This window comes from Phaseolus vulgaris, chromosome 5 (assembly GCF_051622355.1).
Source record: "Phaseolus vulgaris cultivar YP4 chromosome 5, ASM5162235v1, whole genome shotgun sequence".
NCBI lineage: Eukaryota > Viridiplantae > Streptophyta > Magnoliopsida > Fabales > Fabaceae > Phaseolus > Phaseolus vulgaris.
In genome coordinates this window covers 1,850,174-1,871,206 of record NC_143502.1, presented here as the reverse complement: position 1 = coordinate 1,871,206, position 21,033 = coordinate 1,850,174, and the positions used below count along the sequence as shown (strand labels likewise).

At 31.5% G+C, this 21,033-nt stretch overlaps 3 protein-coding genes across 8 annotated transcripts; 2 read left to right on the top strand and 1 right to left on the bottom strand.

The window, feature by feature from the left end:
- Nucleotides 1–1,694: 1,694 nt before the first annotated feature.
- On the bottom strand, nt 1,695–5,269 carry LOC137834744 (ADP/ATP translocase 1, mitochondrial). The gene is made up of 4 exons (XM_068642912.2): nt 5,188–5,269; nt 3,430–3,928; nt 2,841–3,212; nt 1,695–2,314 (listed from the first exon to the last, which is right to left on the bottom strand). The coding sequence occupies exons 2-4, from the start codon at nt 3,916–3,918 to the stop codon at nt 2,018–2,020; spliced, it is 1,158 nt and encodes a 385-aa protein (XP_068499013.1). The 5' UTR covers nt 3,919–3,928; nt 5,188–5,269; the 3' UTR covers nt 1,695–2,017.
- A 2,628-nt stretch (nt 5,270–7,897) lies between these two features.
- LOC137834741 (Putative methyltransferase family protein) lies at nt 7,898–12,251 on the top strand. Its single transcript, XM_090302705.1, is given in 8 exon segments — nt 7,898–8,092; nt 8,181–8,248; nt 9,580–9,699; nt 10,700–10,773; nt 10,860–10,920; nt 10,996–11,108; nt 11,534–11,664; nt 12,022–12,251. Coding segments are annotated over 8 exon segments (774 nt in total). The 5' UTR covers nt 7,898–8,006; the 3' UTR covers nt 12,143–12,251.
- Nucleotides 12,252–14,599: 2,348 nt separating this feature from the next.
- LOC137834740 (Holliday junction resolvase MOC1, chloroplastic) lies at nt 14,600–20,709 on the top strand. Of its 6 annotated transcripts, none has more exons than XR_016521213.1 (7): nt 14,609–15,071; nt 16,393–16,504; nt 17,847–17,899; nt 18,180–18,311; nt 18,635–18,910; nt 19,731–19,803; nt 20,348–20,599. XR_016521213.1 is itself a non-coding variant. In XM_068642904.2 (6 exons), the coding sequence occupies exons 1-6, from the start codon at nt 14,673–14,675 to the stop codon at nt 20,443–20,445; spliced, it is 867 nt and encodes a 288-aa protein (XP_068499005.2). In that variant the 5' UTR covers nt 14,600–14,672; the 3' UTR covers nt 20,446–20,709. The 6 variants fall into 6 exon arrangements, 2 of the variants coding, with proteins under 2 accessions (XP_068499005.2, XP_090158952.1); XR_016521216.1 differs by having other exon boundaries at nt 14,610–15,071; nt 17,795–17,899; nt 18,798–18,910; nt 20,348–20,709; XM_068642904.2 differs by lacking the exon at nt 18,635–18,910 and having other exon boundaries at nt 14,600–15,071; nt 20,348–20,709.
- The last annotated feature ends 324 nt before the right edge of the window (nt 20,710–21,033 follow it).

Below are 21,033 nucleotides of genomic sequence, written 5' to 3'. Positions count from 1 at the left end.
GTGATAGAACCTTATGATTAGTGGATAACTACATAATTAGGTTGTAAATGAGAGCCAAGAGGAGTCTCGCCAGGATCTCCATGAAGTCGAACTTGACGGCAACGGCTTTCGAGGGGTCACATCGACTGGGATTGGAGGAGTCTGAGCCTGAGTGTCATGTGGAAGCGAAGGAAAGGTTGTGAATGTCGAGTTTTTACAGAGAGGAAGAGAGAAGTCTTTGGTTGGAGTAAGTAAGATAATTGTGGTGGATATTTAATAGTTGAGAGGAGTATTTAGTTTGTGGTGGTTATGTGCGTGAAAAGAAATAAAATGTGGAAAATCATAATTCCTAATAATACTATGAGATTGTGGGAAGTCATGATTCCTACTAATACTAAACAGAGACATGAGTAAAAGGTCGATTCATTTTTTTATTTTTTTTATCAACAGTAAAAGGTCGGTTCATGGATTTGTTTAAACACTACATTGCACATATAATTTTTGAATGTATTTGTTTCTAAAGTTGCATTATAGAGAAAGAAATGTGTCATCGCATCATTCACCTCAACAACACTTAATCATTGTCTTTTTTATAATTTTTATTTAAAGAAATCTTGTTTGATAAAGAATTAAAAACTTCATCATTACTTAATAAAATTTTAATATTTAAAAAAATATTTTTCTTATGCGAACTAGTCCGTAAATTACCTTTAAACCGAAGAATTAAGTTTGAGACACTCAAATAGACCTTTTGAACAACAAAGCGTCCTACGTGGCTACTACTGGATTCGTGAAGATTTGAAAGTTAAAATGTTATTGTATGAAACCGCATTTTTTTCTACATATCACCATAAATAAAGATATCCAAGTCTTCAAAGAATATAAAGATAGTCTTGTTTATCCTTTTCCTTTGACTTTTCCAACACTTTTCACAACACAAGCAATAATTTGATGCCAGCATGATACTATATAATAGTTTAAAATGTGTCTTCAATCCCAACAACAAAAAACTGCAAATGATTTATTTTATTAATATCATTTATCAGTGGGTGAAAATCCTTTAGTTTTTTTATCACCATATACCTCTTATCCTCCTTAACCTTTGAATTATTAAATAGTATCTAATAACAGTATTTGATTTATAACTTGCGATGGAGTTTTTAAGTTAATCAAACTCAATTAAGGTTAGGTTTAGTTGAATTATCTATACTAAAAAATTGAGACAATCACCACAAAACTTGGTGATTGTTGATAAGATAACAAGATAAAAAAAGAATATTAGGAAAAAGATATTTTCATTGTGTTGTCGAAATCACTTGGATCCTATTTTATGAATTCCAAAACATTTAGTAATTTTACCATTTTGATAATTATCATTTTGGTAAAATTTTACCCATGATAATTTTATTGTGAAATTGCACCTGGTAAAGATCACACACAGAACCTTAACTTAAACTCTAATATCTAACAAGGACCAAATAAAAAGTAATACCAGAAGCATATATTCAATAGTTCGTCTAAGAGAATTCTCAAGTTACCAATCATACCAATAGTTACTTTATTCGCCTGCCCAAGAAAGATGCAATATGCTGCATATTTAGTAATAAATTAGCATACACTTTTATAACTACATAATACATAACAGACAAAGCAAAAGTAAAACGCAGAATCCAAATAATACAGGTATACCTAAGCTTACTCTTCAACAATATCAATAATCATGAAAGCAGAACTTTCATCTGCACTTTATTCTGAAAAAAGAACCTTGAACATGTATCACATATTTTTAAATCATATAAAGAAAATGGAATTCCAAGTGACAGTCTCTTACACCGCCACTCAATAAATCATACTTTTCTGAAGAAAAATCTTCAGCATGACATATGAAAAAGTTTTTGGGACAATGTCCCATCATCATCTAGTAAATTTATTAAACAAAATTTGCGGCTGCAATTAGTCTAAACTCTCAGAACTGAAATGGTTTTTTTCATCGCCATCTAAAAAAAAAAACAGACTCTTGAGCACCATCAAGGAACTCTTAAGCACCACCAGAACCATACTTCTTGCCGAACACAAGAACCTGCATCTTGTCATACCCAGCAAGCACACCAGCACCTGCAACAGCTCTGAGGATGTTGGCACCAGCACCCTTGAACAAGGACTTGGCACCCTCATTCTTGACGATTTGTTGGAATGCATCCAAGGAACTCTTGTACTTCACTGCTTCCCCAGAGGTCATCATCATTCTTCTTCTCACTGTGTCAATTGGGTATGATGCAAGACCTGCACCATTGGTGATGAGCCATCCAAGGGCAAAGCTGGCGAAAAAGCTATCCTGCAATCCATACAGGGGAAATTGCATTAGATTTTACTGCATAAAAGTTTCAAGAACCTTTTTTGGATGCATTAACATAATTAAGTACATCATGAACAAGAACAACTTCATTATTTCAAAAATGTAAATGGTTATATTTGAATTTCATCCTTAAAATTACTCTCATTCTGAATTTTGACATATTATTTGGTAATACTCTACAAGACAGAATTATGTTAAGAAAAAATAGAACCAAAAAGTTATGTATTTATCTACTCATTCTTAAAATGAAACAACCAACTCAAACCAATTATGTCAGGTCACATGCAATGCAACTCACATGGATAATGACACAACACAACATATATCACTACTAACTACACACAGATTAAATAGAATACAAATTTGAAAACCAACTATAAAACACTAAAAATCAAATAAGAAACACATGAAATGAAAACACCTTTAAACATGGTTAAAAAACAGACTAGCAAATGTAAGGTTGAGCTCAATATCAGAGATAACAGTCATAATGACAAAAACCAACCTGCAATGATCCGGTGAGGACAACTGGTTTCACGGAATCGTACAATCCAAAATACAGACCACGATACACGATGATTCCAACACATGAGAGGTTAAAACCACGGTAGAGACCAGCAACACCATCAGATGCCAATGTCTTCCTGTAGACATCAACAAGACCTTTGAATTGTCTCTCTCCACCCTTCTTTGCAGCCTTAGCATCATTGGCAAGACGGGTACGGGCATAGTCAAGAGAGTAAACAAATAAAAGGGACGATGCACCAGCAGCACCTCCAGAGGCCAAGTTACCAGCAAACCACTTCCAGTAGCCATCTCTGTCCTTCTTGAAATTGAAAAGCCTCTTGAAATAGTCCTTAAATGCAAAGTTCAAAGCCTGATACAATTCAAACAGCAAATTCAGTATCACATAAAATATGTAAAGAACTTTGGTTGGATTTTATGTTTTACCAAATGCTAAATAAAAGACTGTATAGTGAGTGTCAACATAGATTTCTATGGTAAAAATCTGAGTTCATGGGAAAACAACAATAATCAAATTTCTGGAGAACAGTGTCTAAATTTTGCCATACGAAAATTACGAAATAACTAACCTGAGTGGGGAAATAACGGATGACATTTGCAGTGTTTCCTCTCCATAGAGAAACAGCACCCTCTTCAGCCATTGTTCTTTTAAAACAATCACCAATACCCTTGTAGGGCTCAGAAAGCCTTCCAGTTTTGAGCATTTCATCCTGGTTCTGGATCAGAAGCTTAACACGTTCAATGGGGGCAGCAGCAGTTTTTGAGACAGCTGCTGAAACACCTCCCATGAGAAAGTCAATAAGAAAATGCCCTTTCTCTGCTGGGGCTGCAACAAATACAGGGGATGGTGTTGCTACAGCAGCAGATAAATCCATAGTAGTTTTGCATGAGGGCATCAATGCAGCATTCGAGTAGTTCCCAAAGGAGGGTCTTTGGTACATGGCAGGGTGGCGGTAAGCTCCATCATAACTCTTAATACCAGATGAAAAACCAGAACGGAGATGGAGCTGGCCAGCAACCTTGTCCATGATTGTAGGGTGTTGGACCTGATCCACCATGGTGGCTTTCCTGAAAAAAGTGTCCAATGTTAAATTAAGTAAATTTAGCAATCTTACCATGAGAGTATAAAGAAAAGGCATTCACAGATCATGAACATTACTTTGAAGTAATGAAAAAGCACATTTAATCAAACGGATTTCATGGCTGTTTGATAGTTAAAAAGTATATACATAAAGTTTGGAACACAATACCCCTGTTAATCCAAAATGTTCACTAAAAATCGAACAACCGAGTCTATCTATAGTACAAGAAGCCCGTCACCATCAAAACACATGAAAGAAGAACCCACAGTGATAATCAATATAAAAATAACTTAAAATAATAACTATTTGTCTGATACAGAATACTGGTATAGAATACACATTCACATCAAAATCAGGTCACAATCTAGGACCAACCATAGGAATAATCAGGATATTTCGTTAATAATAATAAACCATGCAAAGACAAATTATACAGACATAGGTCTTTGGGTGGTAAGACAAAGTGAAACATGCATCCAATTGACTTGGAATACAAATTTTCAGCTAAATATAGTCATGATATATTTTAAAATTAGTAAAATCCTAATAAGTAAATAAAATAGCAAAAATATTTTAAGGAAAAAATATTGGTCATCCTTTATTCAAACCAAAAAAAATCTAAATTGCCTTTGTAGGAGTACAAATGGAATAGATTTCAAAATCTTAGAGAACAGATCCACAATCTACCTCAATACAAGAGACACGCATGACAGAGAACGCAAAAAAAAGTCAAAACCCAAGGTAGATCTATGAAATAGATCATATTTATATCCAACCATAAAACAAAAAAGTCGGTATAAATTTGCTAAATTCCTATGCACCATAAAAAAAAACTTCAATCAAACAGGAAAAAGGAAAGACCTTTGAACAGTAACCCCACTCACAAATCTAAAACCCTACTCACAATCGGTGTCAGCCTACAGATCAAGCCCATTCGAGATCCGATCACACAAGAACAGACCAACACGGATCAGACTCTTCTTCAATTTCAAGAGGAAAACAACAATGACCCAACCACCCAAAAAAAACACTGATCAGATCGAACAAAAAAAACACCAAAACACCAAAAAATAAGACCACCAAACTGTACAAAATCGAAAAATAAAACATCATGGGAAAAAACAGAACACAAGACAGCAGATGCAGCATCATGCGGCAACAGATCCGAAGAATACATGTAGAAAAGAACAAGAAAACACTTGAGATCGAAACAAAGAGTGGAAGAAGGAAAAGAGAAGATTTTACCTTTCACAAATCAAAAGGGTATTGAGATTGCGAAAGGGTGAGAGAGTGGAACACGGCGTGCTTTGAACGGAGCAAGAAATAACAAGGTAGAGAGTTTTTATATAAGACCTAAGTCTAATGGAACCAAGCACATGGGACACGTGTCATTTTTTCATTGGCCCACATCAAATTGGTCATATTCTAGCCCTATTCACCGTCCAAAGAGTCATGGGTGCTGCTAGAAGTTCCAAAGTCAAAAGTGACAATTCAATAAAAATTAAAATAAAATAAAATTCTACATTAGTATTTGTATGACAAAATATATGTTCTCTAATATTTGATTTAAGTTTAACTTGTATATATTGCAAGAATAAATATTTAATTAATTAATTAAAACCTAGGTTAAATATAGTTTTTACCATATTGTTATAGAAAGTAATTAATCATATACATGTTAATTGATTTAATATCTTTATGATAAAATATTTATTATTATTGGTTTGAATTTGATTATTATATATAGTATAAAGGGTTTAACATTACTAATTAATTCACTAGTAATTAACGCTTGAAATATAATAACGTTAGATATAATCAAAAAAACCCAACTTATTGTAAGTTTTATTTCCTAATTTTTATTGAATTCATTTTTCCAAATTATTAGGTTTTAATTTTAAAAAAAATTATTTGATAAATACACTTTTTTTAATAATTTTAATCATAAATTCTTCTATTATAATAATGAATAAATTATCCATTTATATTATGAATAATTATAAAAATGTAAAATATTGATATATATTTACATTTAAGAAGTTGTGATATGATTAGTGTTTTCTCTAAAAATCTAATTAAAAAAATTGCTCCCAATTTTTAATTAAATTATTAGTATTTATATAATACTTGTTTGTTATAATGACCATCTCATTACTTGAGTATATGATCAATAATTGAACGACAACCAATTGTTTGAATAATCCAACATGTTTCAAAAGATTATCACCATCATCTAATCAACGCGTCGATGTCACTAACTAGCGTTTAAGAGATATGTATACCACCTATATAATGCTTAAGTATTCAACACAATACTTAAACCAGAAGCCATATCCTTTGAGCATTTTATCCAAAACTTGAACGATATACTTTAAAAAAAACACAATTGTCTCAACATCTTTTTACTCAAGATTATCGTCAATGCTTGAGTCATATACTATAGAACTCAAGCAGTTAACTTGACTCGTATACTAAACAACCATACATTTTAAGCTATACTTAATCCAAGAGTGACCTTATTACCAATTACACAATAATTTAAATGTAATTTTAAAAGAAAAGTTGTGTAACAATTAAAAAAAAACTCTAGACCGAACTAATGTCATAGTCACATTTTTTTTTAACAATATTCTTCAAAGTTTTTTAAAATTATCTCATCTTATCTTATTATTTTAATTACCATATCTCATTCATATATATATATATATATATATTATCTTTCACTTTTTTATGAATATTTTTTATTTTATTTATAATACAATACATTGTAAATAAAATATCTAACTTATATTAAATATTTTAATTTAAAATGTTAAAAATTATATTTTTTTCTTGCTCCCATATCATAAAAACCAAATTAAATGACTGACATCCAAGTAATATCCAAAATAAAAATTTCATAATCTCACAATCTACAAGTTATATGCATAACTCACGAGTTTAAATACTCACCTTTACTTATATAACATTTGATTATTATTATTTTTATAAATTAAGAATCGGAATCAAAGTTTGTATTAGTTGAAGAATAAATTAATACCCGATTATATATTGATGGACCATAAAGATTTTGCATTGAATAAAATAATATAGTTAAGTAAAAAATCATCACCATGTAAAATTAATTAAAAATAAATTAATAAATAATTATTAATTATTAATTTCACATAACATTTATTTAAAAAAAAAAACTCCCTAAGCCATAATACTAACTAGTACTACACATGAAACTATTCAATATACTTTAATAATTGTTCTAAAATAAATTGGATTGACTCTTAAAATATTATTAGCCGATGTATCTTGGTTGGTGGTAGGATTCAAATGAGGAGGCTCATGACTCTTCCATATGAAAATGTGACTTTTAAATTCAAACCCCATGATTAATTTAAATAAATAAATACCACATTCATATGAACTAATGGAATGCATTTTTTTATAATTATTTTTACTATTAATCACAATATTTTACTTTTATAAATAAATTACTTTATTTATATATTTTAAGTTGACATTTTTTCTAATTGACATATAATTTCTAACATATCTTTTCACGTCTGTTATGACCGATTCGACGTCGGTCGGAGTATTGGTGAGCTCTCTTCGGATTTTCTTTTGTTGTTCGGTCGCCTAATGGATGAGGAGCTTGGTGAATGGTCCCTTGAACTCGATTCCTGAACGATGTGGAACTATATTGACATACGAGAACAACGTCTAAACATATCAAATACAAAATTACATATTACATATGGGTGATTGAATAATATGTTATACCATAAATTTATACCCATTTTGTTAAGATATAATATGATAACAAAATAATATTGAATAAAAAAAAAAGTGAATGTTTTTCAGAAGTGTTATAATGGAAGAATAACATTTGTTTATTTTTTTCACTTTAATTTTTGAGCTCTTTTGTCATTAATATAAAACGACATCGTTGGACGTAAATAAAAAAAACCTAAATTTATTTTTTCCCTCTTCACTGCAATTAGAAAACAGAGAAACAGCAATACTACGGCAACTGAAGAGAACGCCGTCGTTTAAAGCTCCGAACACTGAATATGGAAGAAAGAGGAAATCAGCGGAAACACGAAGAAGAAGAAGAAGAAATCGTTTGCTTAGACGCATCGTTCTTCGTCGATGACAAGTAATTCCCCACCTTCTCTCTTTCTCTCTCCACCTCGTTCTCAAATTAACGGTTCTGATGATTATTTTTTTATTTTTTGAATCTGAAGTTACAAGCTGACAAATTTCACCTTCGGTTCGCAAGATATTGAGCTCTTCTGTCTGCATTCTGCTTCCAGTGAGTAATTTAAATTTCAAAATATTTGAAAATGCACGTGCTTGATTGTGGGTTGTACTACTACCTTTGAGACAGAGTTTGATTAAAAGGTTGTATTTTTTTATTTTTTAAATTTTGTTAGTAAATTCTAGTTGTAGTGCTAGTGTTTGTTTCGTAGTCTTAATGACCATTTATAACAGGATTGATAAGTAAAAAATGGTTATGTGAAGTAATGAAAAGTTAAGAAGAAAACCAAAACTAGGTGTTGAAAAAAATGGTGTTTTGAGAGGAACTGTTTGTATTTGTTATACTATACAAATTTTATCTTATTTACAGTGCTAATTATTGCATTCACAATCAATTAGTGAGTCATCAGAGGAACCAATTTGTAGCTTAGTTGTGCCTAACTACTGGCTAACAATTAGGAACCATTGCTGTTACAATTGAGCTGACCATGCATACTCACAAATAGGGAATGAGATGCATGATGTTGGGTGTGAGACCCGGATCATTTAGTGAGTCGCACATGAATTTTTGTGTATTTTATTCCACAACAAATAGTGTGTTGGAAAGAGTGTGTTACCAACATTTATTTTCTTAAAATATGTATACTCTAATACCTATTATTCAATTCCACACACATTCACTTTATGGGCGTGTGTACTTTGTTTGGGTGGTATACTGTCTTGTGTGTGTGTGTTTTAAATTTACTGACTTTGGTAACTTGGGATTTCTAGTAGGTGGCTATCCTAAACATTTGCTGCATTGATTCCTCACGAAGGAACTGTAATGTTCTTTGAGTTTGATATATGACTATATGGCTTTGTTGCGAAGTTTAAGTATTTGGTAAGCTCAATTAAATATTTTTTCACTAAAGCTATTATTCACTTGACAGGCCTAGGCTATTAATGAAAACTGATTCTCTATCTAGTTTCAGTAAGACAATAAATTGGTACATGCTTTTCATCTGATAGAAAAGTTCTTATGAACTGAAATTATACTAACAAACATATCAAACCTTTAAATTAAATTGCATTTGAAAAAATATATATCCAAGTGACCCTTTACGTTCCCATTCTTATTTTTGAAACGGGGAAAATTGGGTGTAGTAAATAGGTTAACAATTTGCTATTCAATCTTTAAAAAGTGTACCAAATAGAGTTTACATTGAAGCCACTGTTTACACAGGATTTGGAGTTGAACATGATCTATCAATGCGTAATTGGGAACTTAGAAACTTTTGTATATAATAAACTAGAGTGAACACACCGTGTCCCTTTTGGTTGGCTCCTATTTTGCTTTCTGTATCTTCTATTAGCTTTTGTCAGAATACTAATTATCTTTTGAATCAGCTGATTTTGACTTGACAGGGCAGTTGGTATGGCCTGGAGCCATGTTGTTGAATGATTATCTTTCAAAAAATGTTAAGATGCTTCAGGATTGCACTGTTATTGAGTTAGGTTCTGGTGTTGGTATGTATGTATTCATCTTTATAAGTAAATATGATTTATTGTACTTAGATTCTTTGATGTTTGAAGGAGATACAATGTGTCTGTAATATATTATTAGTTTTACAAATCAGCCGTGCATCCTTAATCACTCGTTGCTGATGATTAACTTGCCTTGTTCTACAAAATGAATTACTTATCTTTATAGTTACTTTATTATCTTCCAAATCCAAAACAGGGCACCTAAACCTATCACAGTAGTCAAAATCACATGATAAGTTGTAGAATCACGTTATACTGCTTTTCATTTGTTTGAGTAGATGAGCAGGGGTTGGTCATTTGTATTGCGGAAATGGTGGGTTGGACTGGACAATACCAGTATACTGGCCATGTTGCTCATTTTTAACATCCAAATTCTGAAGGCCTTAAAGGCATACAAACCTTTTCTGTCGTACATGGGACCACTGTCCTATAACCTTTGGGTTCTTTCCAGGTTTGCTTGATCTCAGATCCATGGGAGCCTCCAGTTATGGATGACGGCTAGACCTCTAGTGGTGGTTTGAGTTTTCAACTCCTTCTCTCCTCCAATCTGCTTCTACTTGTGGTTCAGAGGCTTTCTGGTGTATATTTGCTGCTTCATCCAGTGTATATACTTTGGTCCTCAGTTATGGACTTTGTTCAATGAGCTGATTGTACTCATGTCTCTTGTGAAAATGTAACCTTTTAGTTTTGTATGGTTGTATTTTATTTAATGAGCCAGAACTTACGTGTAACTTGTGTTCTGACATGATTTTCAACTGGAGTTTTAACACTTAATTAAATTTTAGTTGTACTACTTACTAAGTTGTTTTGGTATACATACATAAAAAATTCAAGGATCCTTTAATTTCAGAACGATTTCATCTTTGTGTTTCTAACCCCTCCTGATCCTAAGTAGGATCTCAATCTGGATTGTTTGATACCCTATCCTTATTTGTATAATGTTAGACCTTGATGCTGTGAATGTCTCTGTTTTGAATCTCAGGTATTACTGGAATACTTTGCAGCAGATTCTGCCATAAAGTTGTGATGACAGATCATAATGAAGAAGTGCTTAAGGTAGGGTTGTGAAAATCTGTTTGTATGACGCATGGTACACATCCCTGGTTATCTGCTATATAGTTTAATATTCTGTCTCTTATCAGATCTTGAAGAAAAACATAGAACTGCATTCATGTCCTGAGAATATTAGCTCTATTTCTCATGGTGAGTAAAAATCCTTCTAAAGAAATAATGGAATATACATGTTTGATTCACTGAAATACATTAATGTACATGCAGAATTAGTAGCAGAGAAACTAGAATGGGGGAACACTGGTCATATAAATGAAATATTACAAAAACATCCTGGAGGTTTTGATCTCATTCTTGGAGCTGATATATATATCCTTTATGTATTTATTCCACCTTATCATACTTAAAAACTATGCATCTGTGTAGTTTCTTTTCAAAATCAGTTAAATTCTTGTTTTTTATACATAATTAACTTTATGATAACATCAAATATAAATTTAGTTTTATAATCAAATATAATTAATTTTATGATAAAATCAAATATATATTTCACAAAATCGAAAATTAGTTATTATATTCGCAACCACTGTTTTTGTTATCAATGGTTATTATCACAGCACTTTATCTTCTAAAGTGGGTTCCCCTCACTTTAAAGGAGCTAAATCCGATTCCAGGCATTAACTGAAATGAATTAGAAGATAAAATAACAAACATTGCCGAATACTGTAATGCTTGAAATTAAAATATGTTCATTTTATCAAGGTTCTTTGTAAAAGTATTTCAATTCACTAAAATTTGATTTTAGAAACCTTGACAATTTATACGCTTTCAGCAGTCAAGCATACCAAAGCTTTTTGATAGTGTTAAACAGCTACTGCAGGCCAGAGAGGGCAGAAAGTGCAAATTCATTCTAGGCTATGTATCAAGAGCTAAGACGTATGTAACCTTGCTTTTGTTCTTCTGTTTTGTGTGTATTTGTGTCTAATATATATATATATGTCTAAAGTGTATTTTTGAGCTACTTTCATTGCATGTACTGTTTTGTAATTATTTGCGACTTGGTATTTTCAAAATTTGGTTGGTTAAAATTAGTCTTGTAACCCTTGTGATCTCAACTGTGAATTCAGCTTCCCCTGCCCCTATGTTGTCCCCCAGATAAAGTTCCAATTTTCTTCCGAGCTTATTCGTCAAATCCAACAAATTATTAACGTCATAGCTTATCTAGTTTGCATAGCTATTGATTTGTTTGGTCTAAAGTATAATCTCTCACTGATTAAATTCCCCTGCTTGCAGCATGGATTCGTTGATTATCATTGAAGCTTCTAAGCTTCGGATGAAGATGAAAGAAGTTACTGGAACTCGATGCATTGTTGGGAATCTTGAAGGGGTGGTCTTTGAGGTTACTCTTGAATAAAGCATTAGACATGTAGCTTTTTTTGTTTTCAGAAATAGACATTACATGTGACAAGGAAAATTGATTTTGGAGTGAGCAATGGCTGGTGTTTCTATTTAGTAAAAAACAACGAGGTGGTGATGACTCAGGATCATGATCTTAATATGGGGAAGATCAAGAATATGCAAGAAAGAGAGCATCTTTTTCTTCTTGCACAGTAGGAATCTCAGCCTGTGTCCCCCAAAATATGATATGATAAAGTTTCTCCCAAGGGTTTCCTAAATTTAGATTCCTCCTCACAAATTTCATTTTTTCTTGACAATCAATTCTGGAAAGAAATTAACAACCCTTCAGAAATATTACTTTTTTGAAAAACTCAGTACCTTCAGAAATACCATCCCAGAAAAAGATTGAACTCTTTTGGAATTTCTAAATCAATTGTTCTAAAAAGTTAAGCAATTTTAAAACCTACTATGAATTCTATTTGAATATTCAGAAGGAATTATTTTTATTCTGAAATAAATAATTTGATTTTGTTAAGGATGCAGACCAATTCCTATGAAGTAGAAAAAAGAACATGGGTTAATAATTTTCGTAAGTAAAACATTAGTTTTTTAAATTGAAAATTCTAATATTAATTTATTCAACTAAGTTGATACAATTTAGTGTTTAGGCATCATTATAAATTGAAACGTTTGAATTCCAATTCTCCATCAATGGCTTAGTTGAAAATTCCGATTCTCCCAGGTCTTCTAGTTCTTCTTCGTTGGTTCATCGTCTTCCACTTTCACTAATTCTTTCACAGTTGCTCCAGTTTTCTATTTTCAAATATTGTTTTTAAAAAAAAAAAAATTGTTCGGTTTTTTCCCTATTTTGTTGGGTTAAGTGTGGTTTAAGATGTGCTGAGGGTTTTTTACGATTTTGACTGTATGGCTTTTCATTTTTTTTATTTATATAAAAACAGATAAAATATATATTTTGAAAATAATTTTTAAAGAAAAAATAAATATTAACTGAAAAAATCACAATTAAAAATAATTACACAGATTTTGTTTTATATACACCACCATCATTAATTATCTTATAAAAAGAAACATATTTCAATTATATTAAATATACACAAATTAGTTATGCTATTAGTAGATGAAGTTTTTTATAGATAAAATATATATTTTGAAAATGATTTTTTTTTAAAAAAATAAACATTAACTGAAAAAATCACAACTAAAAATAATTACACAACATTTATTTTATATACACCAACATCATTAATTATCTTAGAAAAAAAATATATTTCAATCATATTAAATACACACTTTTATCGAATCACATTATCTTATATATCCCTCCAACATACAAAAACATATTTCTTCCTAACCAACTGAATTAAAATCGGTTTCATTTGGGTGTATCTTTTGTCACATCTATAATATGTCAAATTTAGTTATAATTTTTGTCATGAAATATTTACATATTTTATGTTTACTAATTAATATTTTTAAAAAGAGGAATAAAAGAAAAAAAAAATTGCAACTTGCTAAAATATAGACATTTTGAAATGTTATATGTACTTGTAAATTTTTGTGGATATTTTATTTTATCATTTTCTTTTATACAATAACAATACTAAATAATTAAAAATAATAAATAGTATTAAATAAAACCATTAATAATAAATAAAATTATTTTATACTTTTAAATTCAGATGTTTCCTAATAATTTAGGATCACCCAAGAAAAAAAAACATTAATATAAACAAGTTGGAATCAGTTTTGGATGAAGCATATGAACTATCAAAATACTACAAGATTCATTTTAAATTCCCACACCTTAAGTTAAATTTAATTAATATTTTTAGACTTCGATGGTATGTTGTTGATGTCTTATTAAGCAAATGATCTTCAAGATGTCATTTTATGTTTTGCAATAGTTAGAAAAACTAGTTATTAGAAATAAAGAGTGCAATAGAACTTAATCCATAAACACTTTCAATTTCTTTTTGGATAAAAAAAATATTTTTCTGTCATAAACTTTATTCGATCCATTGAAAAAGAGATTATTTAAAAATAATTTACAGAAAATACAAATTTAATTATATATATATATATATTCTACATTTTTAATTTAATTTTCATTTGATCAAATATTAGAATCAATATCACCACATACATTTTTATTCAAATTTTGTGAGTAACATGGTTTAAGTATATATTTTAATTATATTCAATAATTATAAATTAGTTTTATAATAATATTTCACCAAACATATACTTAGATGGAAGGGAAAGTTAAAAAATAATACATTTTTATTTAATAAAAGAGAAACATTTTACAAATAAGAATTTAAATTTGCTTTGTTTTCAATTTAAATTTTGTAGCCTTTGAATTTTGTAGCCTCTCATTCTCTTTTTTACCATAAAATTGGTAAAGAAACTCTTGCTCAACAAAAGCAAAAAATAAAGAAAAATATATTAATTTGATTTTGTTTTGGACCCTTTTCTTCCCTCTCTTACATCTCTAAACCATTTTTTCTGTGTATCTTTGTTCTTTCATGGAATCCCTACAATTCACACAGCAATTCCACCAATCTCAGTTCCATTTTATGAACAGAGTCTCTTCCAAACTCAAACCCAAAATCTCCTTCAGGGCCTTTTGGGTTTCTTCTACTCATTCTTCTCCTTCTTCCATTCTCACCCAAACCCAGAATCAGAGTGACCCTCCAATCACAGTTCCTGAAAAAAAGCGCAGGGTTAAGGCTTCTGATACCCACTTCAAAGAGAATTGGTTGGCCTCACTCTCTTACCCTTTTCCAGAAAAGACCCATCTTTTGAATGGTGAGCATGACCCGACCCACCAAAATGACGGGTCCAAATGGGTCCTTGGAATTGACCCAGATGTCTCTGGTGCAGTTGCACTGTTGAAAACACACGGTTCCGTTTGTTCAGCTCAGGTATCGTGCTTCTTTTTGTCTTTGTTGGTTAAAGTCCTTTCCTTTTTGTTCAGCACGGTTCTGTTGCATTGATAGCGTTACTCAAGGTTTTAAGTTGCTGCCATGGTAGAGATTTTGTTGCAATTCTTCAAATAACTTTATATTGTGGTTATAATGGCAGTAGAATGGTGTTTTTTTTTAAAAATAATCTTGTCAGGGAAAATAAGAGTGAAACTTTGAAGTGTTACACGTGTGCCATTAGGTGTGGTTTAAGATGTGTTGAGATGGTTTTTTACGGTTTTGATTGTATGGCTTTTAATGGCATGGAGGGGTTGTATTTTATGGGTAAGGGTAGGCTCTGAATGTGTCTGTATTGGTATAGAAGGATGGGGTTCGGTGAGTTGCCTGCGATGTGGTGGAATAAAAGCAGTGTTATTAGAGTATCAATAAGATTTCTAAAACCTATATGCTTTGTACCTCTTGTTGTGCTGGTAGATATTGTTGCAAGTTGACTGGTAGAGATTGTGCTTAGTGTTTTTTACTGTTTGTAACATGTGCCTTGTTATGCTATTTACTTGTTTAATTCTAAGTTCCGTTGAGGAAGAAGATATACGTCTAAAGGGAATATTTGAGTTCCATAGGGGATAGTTTACTAGATATATAGTGGCACATTTTTGCTAAAATGCATGCAAAAGGATCCTAGATGCTTAAGGTAGTAATGAAGGATGGGATTACGGCTTTGTGCTTAAGTTTTGAGCCTTGCACAGTTTTAAGCATGTTACACATATCCGGTAATCTAAATAGCAAGAAGAAATGGGAATGATACATAAGTATATGAAGAAGGGAGGATGCTGATAGTAGTAGAATTGTGGTTTGGATTAAAATTGAGTGGTTATATTAAGGTAGTAATACAGTGCATAAAAACTTGTATTCTTTTTTATTGTGAATGTAAGTCTTATTTTCACAACCACAGTAGGAGCCAAAATAAGTGATCTTTTGCTATCATCATAATGAAAAAGAAAGTGAGGAAAATGTGGTCAACCCATCCCTTAGATGAAGAATTCTATGCATGAAGTTTTGTGGGCAGTCATTGATAAATTACATATGGCTGATGACTAATGGTGTGTGTGTACAGTATTACACCTAGGTTTCTTCATAACAAAGAGGCAATGGAATCTGGATGAGGATTGATCTCAACAGTAAATTATATTCCTTTGCATTTTTGTGAACTGTTTTTGCATTAGATCCTCTAGGCCTCTTGATTCAAATTTTAAAAAAAAACTACTAGATTATGTTTCTGAACTTTGTCTCTGTATTCATATCCTTACTCTGACATATGCAGGTGTTTGACTCTCCTCATGTGAAAATACTTGTTGGCAAGAAAAATAGGACCCGAAGGCGCTTAGATGCCAAGTCTGTTGTTCAGTTGATTCGTAGTTTTGATGCTCCAATTGGTATATTGTATTTTTCTAAACCTCCTTTTTTGGTTATGTGTTTCAACTAACTATTTCTGTCTATTTATACAAACGGTAGAAAATGAATCATTATAGAAGTTGGTTCAATTATCTGTTTTTGTCATTTCATAACAGTTGTTAGTCTTTCACATATTTTTTTTTATATTTTCTTGTTATTTGAGACTATTATGATATGCTGAGACTTATATTATGATCTTGTAAGAATTTTATTATGATCTGTTGAGATTGTGTTGTGACTACGATATACTGAGATAAGGCTGCAGACTTGATTTATCGCAATAATCTTTATCTACTTGTGTGTGTGTGGTTAATATTTCATTGATCAATTTATTTAATGCAAAATGTGGATTTAAAGGAAACTGTGTGTGGACATAGAGTAGTATTAGTTAATAAATAAAAAAATCAGAGAAATCAATATTAGTTAGATTTGTACGATCTTATAGCAATAGAGTGTAAATGTTGTATTTACTTCTCTCCACGACTTGAATTTGTGAAACATTGTTGTAGATTAAGTTTTGATTTTATTTGTTTGTTATTGTTAAACTCTAGGAAAGAGAAACATTGAACTGAAACCGTTTCAATGTGAGAAAGCACGCACGTGTGTTTTATTTATATTGAGAAAAAAGAGTCAATACAACAAATAAAAGAGATTTGATGTCCTTTAATAGCAGATATGATACGAGAATAAATAAAAACGTTTCTAATAACATATATAATCTAGATATTCTTGATTGTATAGGATCAATTCCTTATTTCTATAATTATAACAGTTATTATGGTCGTATAGATTTATATTTTAGGAAGGATCTAAGGAAAGTCTGCTGTATCATAGGAAATCTCATTGATTTCTAGTAGATTTAGGACCTTACCTCTTTTTCTTGTTCCTTGTATCTATTTATACATGTATCACTCTGTATTTGTGTCAAGTCAATAATAATCTCAGAATAATTTTCCTCTGCTTTTCTCTGGTCTCAAGTAGATCTAGTGTAACACGTCACAAGTTTACATTTACATCTGAAAAAAGTTAAAATGATATTACCATTTTTCATGCGTATTTTCTGAAAATATTATTGTTCCTTTGGATGAAGCATCAATTGATGTTATGTATCACATTTTTCAATCTGCTTGTTTGTTAGTTATTCTGAGATAATGATGATGCTTACTTATTCTTTTTCATCCCTGGCAGTGCAATTTACGATTCAGTACTAATTCTCAAGTTTGCCACAGTAAATTTTGAATTATTTTGCCGTTTTCATATTTCTTTTGAAGGTTGACACTGTTTATGGTTGGCTATTTGCAAATTGACTCTTGATTTCATCAGGAACCACTGCGTATTTAGAGCAGTCACTCCCTTTTCCACAAGATGGGAAACAGGTTGGTATGTTAGCTTTAAGTAGAACATATTTTGTAGTTTTCTAAAGACTTCAATTTTGTGTTAAAAACCCTTTACTTTCATGCTAATGAGTTGATCACCTGATCTCAGCATTGTTAATGTTCTTTAGACTATCATATTTATTATTTAATTTTATGTTACAATTGTGTAGTGTAGTGTCAAAGCTGTCTTTTAGTTTTGCTGTATACTAATATTTTGATAAGTGTGTTTAGTTTTTTAAACTTAAACTAATATTATTTCCCTCCGTCTTTTGCATTCAAGGGCTGGTGGAGTGGAGGATTCGGATATGGGCTATGGATTGGCATCTTAGTTTCCTCAGGGTTTTCTGTTATTCCAGTGCCATCTTTCACTTGGAAAGCGAAATTTGAACTCTCTGGAAGCATGACTTCTAAGGTTGGTTTGATCCCAACTGTACAGATCAAAGTGGAATTTTTCCAATTATTATGTGCAATTTTGCTTTCAGTTTCAAAGTTTATTATTTCCAAAAATATGATGCTATGCTATTTTTTACCAAATAAAGAAAAAAGATTGTTAGCTGAGACTAATAATGTTTAAGCGAGTACTTAATATTTGCACATTATATTTCTTATAATTTGGGTTTAGGACAGGGTTACTCAATCTTTACAAGGACTGTATTGGTCATATATCTGATCAATGCGGGATATCCAACACATTAACACTCCTTTGCTTTTAGTCACCACCCCTGTTGTTTGCAGCCTTTACATCCACAGTCAGCTCTCATCGTAACCACCAAGTCATGGTCTGATTTGACTTACCGTGCCCTCTATGAACCATCCCTGCAAGTTTCACCTTTCATGATCATCATAGTCTTCACAAAGCCTACACATATTATTTGACTGTGGTTGCCCTTGCCAGCAGTCTTAGCTTCATGCACTGTCCTTCTCAAGTATCTGCCTCCAGTCTCATTGAGTTTGCCAGCCTCCCCTGGTGACCACTTTCAATTTGTGAGTTTCTTGTTGATTCATCTCTTGGTAGTTTTTACTATTGTTCTTCTCACTAGTATTGCCTTCTTGTGGTCACCTATTTTGTGCTGCTGGTTTTGTTGTTTGTTTGGAGGTTTATGCTGCTGTTTGGTTCTTAAGGGAGTCTTTTTTTCAAAATGTGCCTGAGGTTTTTTTGTAGGCATTATCACAATTGCAACTGCCAAGACTCACATCTTTGTCCTTTTGAGACATGTGATCCTAGTTTCCAGGGGGAGAAAGGAGTCTTGTTTTGTCTTATGTCCTAGACACTGTTCCTAGTCTATCTCTATAGCACTTTGGCCTAGTTGACAGTTGCAGTGAATCATCCTTGGCCCTGAGGTTATTGTAGAGATTCAGACCAGAAATCCCAAAAAATTGTCTTGGTCCCATTGGTCTTTGTCTCGAAAAGACCTCGCTTTTGTTCAAGATTTTATCTAAGATGTGATCTCACCCCAACTTTTATGTACTAATTGTAGTCTGACATGAATTTCTCTGATGTCTTCGTCTCTATATTTCCCTTGTTGTCTTTTTGATGAAGCTGTTATTAATAAAAATCATGCTAATTACATTCTCAACTCCTCTATTTGTAACATTCACATTCTCTTAAAAAGAAAATAAGATAAGATCTGATGGAATGAATGTGAAGATTTTAAATATATTTTTTCCTAATTACTAGAGATACATGTCTCAACATTGTGAAAGTAAAGGAAGTTTAAGCAACATGTTGCATTTATCCATGTTGTCCACAATGCTTGTTCTGCATGCATATTTCCTAAATATTTTTGAGTCTGCTTTGTTAGTAATAGCATTTGAGTTTTTTATACTGCAGGATGATAGCAGGAGACTTGCATCCACATTATTTCCATCACTGACTTCCATGTTAACTAGGAAAAAAGATCATGGTACTTGTCTTGTTTTGTTTTATATTTAGTTAACTATTATGTCGGTACTTGATTATCATTAATATCTTCAAAAAGGTCTTTTAATTCATGTTGAAAATTTGCTGTTAAATTTTTGAAGATCCTACAATTTATCAAAGTGCCTTGTAGTCCAGTACTATAGATGTATTACACAACTGAAAAGGTCCTTCCAGTATCATGTTGTTGTGGATAATATTGCTCTTGCTTGGATTCCTCTTTTTTTAGAGAAAAATGTGTTTTTAGTCCCTTAGATCAAATGTGATAAAGGTGCACTTCTACTTTGATGATTTTGGTCTCCAAACTTTAAAAAACATGCATTTAACTTTATAAAACATGATGAACTCTTAGATTAAGAAACTAAATCCATATGTTTTTTAAAGTTTATATGAAAGTTGGACATCAATAAGCCATAGTTGTAGTTTCTAAATGTACACTATTTGTGAAAATTTGTAGAAAGATAGTGTTCATGGTGATTGGTTCTTGTTGCTAAATATGCTTTTGATTTATGGAATTTGTGATGTTTTAGGAAGGGCAGAAGCTTTACTAATTGCAGCATATGGACAACAACAAAACAATAGCTTGGAACCTTCTTGCTGTGACACTAACCACAGTTTTGAAAGTTGAAAATTGGCATATTCAAGAGCTTCAACCCTTTCTCCTCTCATTTCATGTAATTTGACCACCATTTGTAATTTTGGCCTAAATAGTATTGTAAACTTTTTTCTGTTATTTTGTTAACATGCTAATGTTCTCTCTTCAAAAATTTGATTCTACTTCAGATTAGTCTTGCATTTCAGTCTAACACTATCATTTTTTGTATGCTTAGTTTTCAATCAAAGAGAAAGTTTTCTTCCATTTGAAGAAGAGAAAATCCAGTGTAAAGAAAAATCTGTGTTCCATGCCATTTTTTTCCATGCTTGAAAATGTCTTAAAAGAAATCACTTTTCCTTTTGCCCCTCTTCTCAAACCAAATTTGAAACACCAACCTTACAAGGAGAAACCAGTTTTTCAGTGTGCATCCCAAGATGGTCAATGTAACATATCTTGTCATAAACTTTGAACATGATGAGACTATGTATGAAAAATAATTTTTGAAAGTATAAAGTATGTGTAAACAATTTTCTTATTTTCATCAATGACATACATTATATTTCTTTGCTGAGTTTGAGAATGAGGTATTCTCAAATTGTTATTTTTTTAAATTTCAACAAG